The 9274-nt window shown below is 40.0% G+C and overlaps 2 protein-coding genes across 5 annotated transcripts; one reads left to right on the plus strand and one right to left on the minus strand.

Annotated features, from left to right (window-relative positions):
- The first annotated feature begins 1728 nt into the window (after positions 1–1728).
- LOC104449395 (protein TIFY 10B) lies at positions 1729–5374 on the plus strand. Of its 3 annotated transcripts, none has more exons than XM_039315312.1 (5): positions 1729–2102; positions 3702–3849; positions 4049–4335; positions 4432–4489; positions 5044–5374. In XM_039315312.1, exons 2-5 carry the CDS (start codon positions 3743–3745, stop codon positions 5120–5122), a joined length of 531 nt encoding a protein of 176 aa, XP_039171246.1. In that variant the 5' UTR covers positions 1729–2102; positions 3702–3742; the 3' UTR covers positions 5123–5374. The 3 variants fall into 3 exon arrangements, with proteins under 3 accessions (XP_039171246.1, XP_010061832.2, XP_039171245.1); XM_010063530.3 differs by having other exon boundaries at positions 1729–2078; positions 5044–5372; XM_039315311.1 differs by lacking the exon at positions 5044–5374 and having other exon boundaries at positions 1729–2078; positions 4432–4493.
- A 625-nt stretch (positions 5375–5999) lies between these two features.
- On the minus strand, positions 6000–8837 carry LOC104449396 (protein FLUORESCENT IN BLUE LIGHT, chloroplastic). Of its 2 annotated transcripts, XM_010063531.3 has the most exons (5): positions 8669–8837; positions 7710–7852; positions 7177–7339; positions 6693–7013; positions 6000–6483 (listed from the first exon to the last, which is right to left on the minus strand). In XM_010063531.3, the coding sequence occupies exons 1-5, from the start codon at positions 8763–8765 to the stop codon at positions 6281–6283; spliced, it is 927 nt and encodes a 308-aa protein (XP_010061833.1). In that variant the 5' UTR covers positions 8766–8837; the 3' UTR covers positions 6000–6280. The 2 variants fall into 2 exon arrangements, with proteins under 2 accessions (XP_010061833.1, XP_010061836.1); XM_010063534.3 differs by lacking the exon at positions 8669–8837 and having other exon boundaries at positions 7702–7844.
- Positions 8838–9274: the final 437 nt, after the last annotated feature.

Genomic DNA, 9274 nt, shown 5'->3' on the forward strand with positions numbered 1-9274 from the left:
GTATTATGCTATTCGAATGGTTCTTTGTGGTTTCTTTTTGCCTATTTTTTTTTTTTGGTCGAAAGATCTTTTTGCCTATTTCAAATGTTGCTGATGGAGTCGTTTGTACTGCTTCTTCCAGTGGATCATTGGATTCCTCCGCTGCTTGGAATCCCGTGAGAAACTGAGGTTTGACAGTTAATTAGCACAGGCTTATATGGTTGAACAGGTTGTCTACTTTAAATCGAATTAGCTCTTCATTTTATTCTGTTAATCCCCTTTGTTTGCTCCGTAAGGAAGCTAAACGAATCAATGGATCGTCTGTTCTTCGGAATTCAGCTTTTCTTCTCAGGTTTTGGAGGAATGTGTTGTGCTGTAACTCTGCCGTGGTAATAGAAATTCCCCACGTATGGAATTCTGAGTTGGCTGGGCTTAAAAGTGTTGATCAATGGTACCACTTTGAGAGCAATCATGTTCAAGTTGGCAAGGAATTGCTGTGTACATTGTGTTTGGAAAGCAAGAAAGGGGAACATTAAATCACATGTTTTTCTAATGACTTAATTTTTTTAACGATTGGTAGTGGTTTCATAGAATTTTACTTTATATCAAGCAGGAGACCATGAGTTCAAATATTTCCTGACCCCTATTTACCTTGCCTATTATATATACCTCCGTGCTTTATTCTTCGTTTAAATCTTCCCTAGTCTTTTGGTCGCGCTTAATTTGTTGCTCATGCTCGTGTGTACCAAAAAAATATGTGCGAACATTGTCTGGCAGGTATGAGCTGTATAAGCTATAACTAAATGGCCTTGCCCAGCTTGCAAAGGCCCTCAAGCCGTAGCTCGCCTAGCACATGATCAGATCTACCATTTTTTGGATGTTTGAAAAGCTAATAGAAGTGGAAAAATAGTTGAGCCTGCCAAGCCCGTACAATTTTAGCCCAATAGGGGTTGAATTTTACCTAAGCCCATTCAATTGATGGATGGGCCTCCTCCAGCCATTTGCGCTTTGAGGCCTATAATCATTGATACTTCTTTATTTGCATCTCCCTCCTCGCAATAAATTTATGGAGTCTATAAAATGAATATTCAGTTGGGTTATCCACATACTTCTTATGGTTTCCTATTCTTTTCTCCTCAATAGTTAGAGCTGACTTGCCCTAAATCAAAGGGCATTCCAAGCGAAGCCAAATTAAGAGTTGAGTTCAAAAGATTGGTTTAATTAATTTTGGCAATTAATAAAAGAAACCATATCATAATGTTCTTCCTTTAATGACAAATGTTTTTCATAAACAAAATAGATCAGTTAAGAAAGTCACATATTCTACTTTAAATCTTAATTGGCAATCATCAGCTGAAAAATGGAGAAAATACCACTTTAGAAATGAGAATGGTGCGTCCTAATCATCGATTCCTGTCAAAAGCATGCAAAATGAGAGGGGACCTACTTCAACATCAGTAGGTGAGACTTGTACCAGCGTCCATTCCAACTTGTTAATCAACGAGCAAGTAATTTACATGGAAAGTTCCTTTTGTTTTCCCTCCGTCGACCTCCACCACACACTCTTTTCTCTCTAAAAGTACACGCAGGTGAAGTGCGTGCCCATATCTCAACCATTGCTTCTTTCTTTATTCTTTTTCCTCCCACAATGCATGTAAAACACATGCTTGAATTCAAATTCAGAGAAAGATTCAATGAATTTCATAAATTCAAAGATAAGGAGGAAAAAGAAAACAAGGGAAAGCCCATTTCCCAAAAACTAATCAGGTTCAAGGAAAATCCTTTGAACGTGGCCTCTCCTATATTCTTCCTGTGCCATTCCTCACCAGATCATTGACTAGCCAAGCAAAAAGGGAAAAGAAGAAAGAAAACAGGAAAAGACGAGGGAGACTAGAGAGACTTCATGAACTTGCTCCCCATTCTAAGCAGGCAAGCATTTGAGAGAGAGAGAGAGAGAGAGAGAGAGAGAGAGAGAGAGAGCGTTGGTTCTGTTGGTGACATGGAGAAATCAAGCTTTCAACAGATGTTCAACCGGTTGAGCCATCGTTTGAAGGAGAAGAGAGCCCTTATTGGAATAGCTGAGAAAATGGAGGACCGAGGTTAGAGTGTTTCATCTTTCCCCGGTATATATCTTCACAAAGATGGAGGACAAAACCCTCTTTATGCTTTTTTCTAGTAGTACAAAGTCTCGTTTTTAAGATTCATACTTTTATCGATGGAAAAGAAAGCAGCACTTTTTTTTTTCTCCTAAAATCTTTAATTACTCGTGTTAGTTTTTCCAACATTGCAATCTCTTTTAGTTTTTCTTAGAGCACTTAGATAAATACAAAGCAGGGACTGGAAATTAGTATCCTCTCATCAATACTAAAAGTAAAGACCATGACTAATAGCAATATCTATGTTCTCAAATAATACACCATGAACTCAAATATCAAGTCGGTATTATTTTCAGAAGTGGAAGTAGCGTCGATGACAATCTTCAAGTTTGGTCAAGCAAGTTAATTTACTCAAGGGGATTACGAATCCTAGAAATACAGTTTTCACGGAGAAAACATCGGAATATATGAACTTTTGAAGAAAAATTACACCTGCACCTTTTATTCGAAAACGGTGAAGCTTCAAGTTCGATTCCTACTTGAAACAACTACGGACCGTGCACTAAATATAGCACCTGAAGTCTGGGCTCCGATGTTCCTCGGCTGACAAGAAATAAACCTTACTCAAATTTGTTTCACAGCTGATTTGCCACCTACTATGAACATGATGTTTTCAAGTGCTATGTGCAAGGAAACTAAGGGTGCGTTTGTTTGCGTTTCTGCTTAAAAATTGTTCAGGAAATAAAATAGAAAAAATGTTTCTGTCCTAAACAATTTTTGAACAAAAAACGCATTTGGTAAACTTATTCCGAGAATAAAAATAAACAAACACGTTTGGTAAATTTGTATAATTTTTTATTTCTTTTATTTTTATATTTTTTTTTATTTTTTTATTTTTTTTCTTTTTCTTCTTTTGGCCATGGTCGGCCTCGGCCTCGGCCTCAGGCCGACGAGCCATGGCCGGCCGAGGGGCCGGCGACGAGACGAGGGCCGACGGCCTCGCCCGGCCATGGCGAGGCTCACCGGCCCCGGCGAGAGGTCGGCCTCGCCTTGGCCGGGCGAGCTCGAGCTCGCCCGGATTCGGCGAGGCCGAGCTCACCCAGCCGGCCGGAGAGGCTCGACCTCGCCGGGGACGGCGACGAGACTCGCCGTGGCTGGGCGAGGCCGTCGGCCCTCGTCGGCTGGTCGCCGGCCATGGCCGAGGCGGCGACTAGCGAAAGAAAAAAAAGAAGAAGAAAATAAGAAGAAAAAAAGAAGAAAATAGAAAAGTGTTTCTCGTTTTGTTTCAAAAATAAGAAACACAAATTTGTTGTTTCTTATTTCTGTTTTTTTTTTTGTTTCTTAACAAAAGAACAAAAAAACGAAAAAACGCATCCAAACGCATTTGCTTTTTTTTGTTCCCAGGAACAAAAAACAGAAATTTTTGTTCTTGGGAACAGAAACAGGTGCTAGCCAAACGCACCCTAAGTCATTTCCCTTATGTTGTTGTACATGGAGAAGCGCATGCAACAATAGGAGTAAATTATGTAGATGGAGAAAACGAATGAGCAAATTAGGTTATCTCGTTGGAATAATGAATTGTCTCATATATGAGACAAATTGTCGCTAACCCTTATAAAAATGCAGCAACAAAATCAGCGGATTCAGCTCAGCCACAACTGACAACGATGAACTTGTTGAAGAACTTGGAGTGTTTGGCCCCCGGATCACCCAATGTCAGTGATCAATCCTCCAAGGCAAACTCCATAGCAAATGAAAACCTAAACGACCTCAGGTGCAATTTTCATGTCAAAATTGTAGATGTATAACTTTTGAATTACCTACACACGGTTTAAATCTCAAATGCTAATCGAGCTGTGATTGGATTGGACATACTTAAGTACCATATTTGGGTGTCAAACTATTTTCTTGATATATACCATGGTGGAATTTCCTAACATCCATAGTTGATATATGTCTCCCGCTTGTGTCAGGAAAGATGTTAATAACAAAACGGTGAAGACTGATCAAATAACGATATTTTACGCCGGAAGCGTGCACGTCTTCGATGGTCTTCCAGTTGACAAGATGAAGGAAGTGATGAATTATGCTGCAAAATTCAGCCCCTGTCACATTTCCGGTCATTTTGTTAGCAACGGTGGGGGAAGTAGCGAGACTGGTCATGAAAAACTCATGGCCAGTACACAAAATAGTAGTATCGGAGCGGGACGTTCCACATATCAAGAACTTCTTCAAGCCAAAACTGAAGCTGCTGCTTCTGGTAATTAAAAATAAACAGATGATTAAGCATCGGTTAGCTCTGTTAAATAGTCAAATTGCTCTCTGATGTTATTTTTTTTAACCTTTTTGACTTTAGATCTGCCTATCGCGCGGAGGGCTTCGCTTAACAGATTCTTATCAAAGAGAAAGGACAGGTGATCTTTCTTCTTCATTGGTTTCAAAGGATTTGGACTGTTCCAGAAAGAAAAAGTTTTATCCGAAAATTGTCGCTAACAGAGAAGTATCATCTTGAAAGGAATGCAAATATAAAGGAAGCTTGTTCATGGGTCCAAGTCCCTGAGAAGGGTCATCACGTCGCGATCCAATTGGATTAGGAGCGATTTACCTGACCCAGACAAACCACGCCGTTAAAATGAAATTGACAGCTAGAAGGACTAGTGTTACCATGGGATGAATCAACATTGTCAGTGCCACATGAGAAGATTTTGCATGAACTCATTTTAGTAGACCGAGCTGTTAAGATTCGAGGAAAAATCTTATGAAATTTTTTAACAGTATAATGGAGTTGTAATGTCAGTGATAGAATATGTCTAACCACCATGTCGTTTGCTAGTTAGTCTGAGCTAACGGAGAGACTCCGAGCACAAATTTCAGATGTCTATAGGAAGTCGTTTCATGAGGCGCAAACTTTTTCAAATTATCGAGTACAGCGCGATTCATGCTTTCTCTGCTCACACTTGTTTTTCAGGGCTCTGGTGAGAGCTCCTTACGTTAGGAACTCTCCTACTGCAGCATCTACACACGAGGAGGGCAGTTCAATTCATTGATCTCGAAGCTGATTCTTCAGAGAGCCTTGAACTTAGCCTTTAGAGATTATGGTTATCGGCTTGAATTCATCTGGAAAAAAGTTCTTGCTTTGGGCTATGTCTAAGTACAAATAATTGAATTTGAAGTATGAATTTGGTCCCTCTGCTTATATCATTTTTTACATTGGTTCCCGACTTGTCTGTCACAACGTAACCTGATATTTAGGAAAGGATCAGACTTATTGTTGGGCCAATTCCATTGACATGGGCAATCGGAGAGTTTACCGATAGTCTATAGAAAATCTATACGCACCATTAATTCCTTGCGAGAAGCAAAATGGTTGCTTTTGCTGGAAAAGAAAATGAGTCGGCGAGATGAAAGTGACATTGTTCTAAAGTTAGAGGGTGACATTTGCGAAAGAAAGTTGAGGACCACATTTCGAGGAAAGACACCAATCGAGAGACCAAATCTATATTTAAACCAGGATGGGGCCCCATTTCCTACTTCTTATATGCGCATTTTAATTTGGTAATGGCTTATGAAGTTTAAATGCAGTCACAAGGAACTCTCAATTTGAGCATACCTTGAAGCCTGTCCAGGAATAATTACCACAAGAAGTTCGGCAATTCAAGTTAGAACAATATGTCATGATCGACTATGGGTCGCTAATCAAACTCCAGCTGCAGGTTATTTCTAAATACCTAAGCCTCTGCCTGGGAACTATGTTAGGGTCATGGGATACTACAAATATCTTGGAAATGGACTGTAGTGATATTGAATACCAACCTTTAAGTGCCCAAGCATCAGGATTTTCGGTTTTGGATTGGCAGATCATGTGAACGTTTCCAATCTCAACCTTCAATCTCTCAAAAAAAAAAAAAAAATTTGTGGATAAAGGAGGAGCAAGCTTGAATTTGAATTATTCAGCTCTCAAAAGGTCTTACAAAGTAAAGGTGCAATCAGCCAACATTTCTATGTTACAAAACATAGGATCAATGGAAAAAATGAAATCAAGATGTACACAACACGAAAGAAAACTAAACCTGCTTCGCTACGTGTGTACAGATGCAAAACTTGATTGATCCGCAAGACAAATCGGTGCCTCTAAGCTGCGAGCTATTGATAACCTCTACAGAACTATGATTTTACTACTTTACCAATCAAGCAAGCTGCTATTATTAGTCTGATTCCAACCTTGCAATATAATTGTCATAAAATTTCGCAGCTCGCTCAAGGTCGCCCAGCTCAGTGTAACAATCAGCAATTGCTCCGTAAGCCTCTGTATTTCCTGAATCCTCCCCTACTCTCTCAGAAATCTGCAGAACCAGAGCATGGTATTGAATGGCTTCTCGAAACTTGCCCTGCCTCTGAAGTGAGGCTCCTGAAATCAAATTCAGAGATGAAGACAATGAATCCTGGTACTCCTTTTCACTTTCATTACCTAACTCAAATGTTACTCAAACGAAGGAAAGGCTTGCAGCTGCCAACAGCTGCCCACTCACAATATATTAGTAAAATGAAACCTGATGGAATGATAAGAGGAAAAATACTAAGATTATTAATATATAATTCAATATGTAGAAGACACACCCAAGCCTCTAGCAGCCTTTTTCTCCTCAATAGGATCCTCCAGAATCTGTGCTAGCTCCAAACCTGCCTTGAATTCCTTAAATGCTTTCTCTGGATCTTGATTCCTCAAAAAGTTCTTCCCAGTTTTAAGTCGAGAAATTAACTCTTCCTTCCTTGGATCAACGATAACTTCACTTTCTGCAATTCGAGTACCCACAGGGGCATAACTCAAGCTTGGGGCATAAGATTCAATCTTAGCTTGTCTTCTTAAAGCTGCATTGATCTGGCGCAGCTGCTCATTAAGCCGTGCAAGTTCACCTCTCCTTTGTCGTGCAAGTAACCCTATCATTGAGTTATCAAGTTATCAGGATGAAGCTATAACAGACTTATGCTTCTAATTTTCTGCTGAAACTGATATCCTCTATATACACGATATAACAAAATCTCAACTCGCAAATTCAATGCAGATAGTGAAACAGATGCATAACATGTTCTATAAATTTACCTCCAACAGTGGCTCCAACAAGGGCTACAAAAAGCAGCAAAGGCATATTGAGTAAGGAATTCTCAGCCTCACAGGTTTCAGCCAAAGCTTGAAAAGGTGCTGTCAACATGAGGCCATTAGTGATGAGTAGAGCTGCAGCAGGGAACTTGAAATGTAATCTTTCCTGGAACCAGAATTAACTATAATCAGACATCACAATTTAATGTCACCAACGTCATCAAGAACAAGGAATTTGAAAAGATGAAATTTTTTTTGATCTCATGTTCTTTTCAAATTTCAAAACTCAGTATAAAAATAAGTGAATCTATGCCTCATCTGCAATAGTTTCAACAGATTGTCCACACTTTCTAACCAGGAAGAGGGAGAGAACCATAAAGTAAATGTGAGCTGTGGTGTATCTTGGTTCTGAATGGAAAAGAAGTAAAATCATAAATTCAAATACCCTTGTTTGCATTTCCCGAGAAAAAAGAACAGCAATCACGGGCCTGACGTGAGAGAACACAAAATTAACACATGAAGACTCACCAGCATACCTGATGAGCTGGTAAATGTTGCATGATGGTGGTGTAAATTGGTAAGATCAGTTTCCTGCTTTGTACTGGATAATGAATCTCAAATGGTTTATTGGAAGCATGTCCAAACTTCTCAAATTTAGCAGGAAGAGATGTTGGTTGCCCTGCTTCAGAGAACTAAATATTATGAGAAACAAAAACCACGGTGATTTGTGCAGTCTTGCAATCTAGCCTTCTTAAATAGAAGCATAGAGTTCTGATTGCTGATGCCAAATTCAATGAGCAACTAACGTTTATGGAATTGACTCTATGAAACCATCCTATTCAGTATGGAAGGTGAAGAACAAAAGGTGCATCTAGCTCACCTCAATACACAAGATAATCAAATTGACAATCGCTTACTCAGGGACATACTCATGCAAATGTTGTTCCCCACTAGAGCTAAGAATCCTTTTATGCCTGAAGAACATCCATCCTCGTGTGGGAATTCACAACGAGCATTCAATTGCGTAAAATAAGTTCTCAAAGTCAAGGGAATGATCAAAACAAACCCACCATAACACAAGATTCTTCGACACAAGTGTTTTCAAGTCCTATTGATGCGTAGAGTGCTTCCTCGACACTCTTGATATGGACAAGCCCCGGGCTTGTGCTTTCAGGACAGATTTATTTTTCCACTCAAACAACTCCAAATCGCACACAAAACATGTACAACTGGACACAGACTTACTTATGCACCAACTGAAATTCGAGCGACATGGAACCCAACGCAACGCCAGACGCATTCATTTCCATCACACAGCTCAATACATCAGCACGAGCGCAAAATTTTAAGAAATGCTCCGGAATAACTCCAAGAATCATAGCTCAAGCCCTAAATTTTCCTCAAGGTCCACCGTTACTCGGCCGATATTCAAGAGCAGGAGCTACAGATCAGCTCCGAACTCTCATCAGTTACAGCTGAAGAGAGAGAAACTGACCGGAGAGGCGGTTCCTAACGGAGGACTGATCGGAATGCGGAGCCTGCGGCGAGATTGGCCGGGCGAAGAAGCAAGAGCAGCGGATGACGATCGCCATCTCCTTCTCCTTCTCCTTCGTCTGCTTCGTCTGCTTCAAGAGATAAACCGTCTGATAGTTTCAGACTTTCAGTGGGCTTTTTGTGTGCGGGCCTATAAGCTTTTCGACCTCCGTTGTACGGTAAATTACGAGGATATGCCACTGGATGGCGAGGAGTTATCTGATGGACGAGGGCCTACCTCCTCATCCCTGAGCGGTCCAATCAGCGGAGAGGGAAATCGCGAGTCACCTTTTCTTTTTACTTTTTTTTTTATTATATGCGGCTCAATTAGTCTAATTAAAAAAAGAAAAGGAAAAGTTGACAATGTATGTGATCATCCATATGATCAACATACACTTCGTCTAGAGAGGAATGGCGAAAATTCTAAAACACTATTTTTTCGGGCTAAATTAACAAGAAGATAAATTATAAGAATCATTAAACTGCAAGAACCATCGGTTTAAAACAATGACCTAAAAAAAAGGACCAAAAGAGGTACATTAAGAAAAACCATTTATAGGACTCATTA

Source organism: Eucalyptus grandis, chromosome 6 (genome assembly GCF_016545825.1).
Source record: "Eucalyptus grandis isolate ANBG69807.140 chromosome 6, ASM1654582v1, whole genome shotgun sequence".
Taxonomy (NCBI): Eukaryota; Viridiplantae; Streptophyta; class Magnoliopsida; order Myrtales; family Myrtaceae; genus Eucalyptus; species Eucalyptus grandis.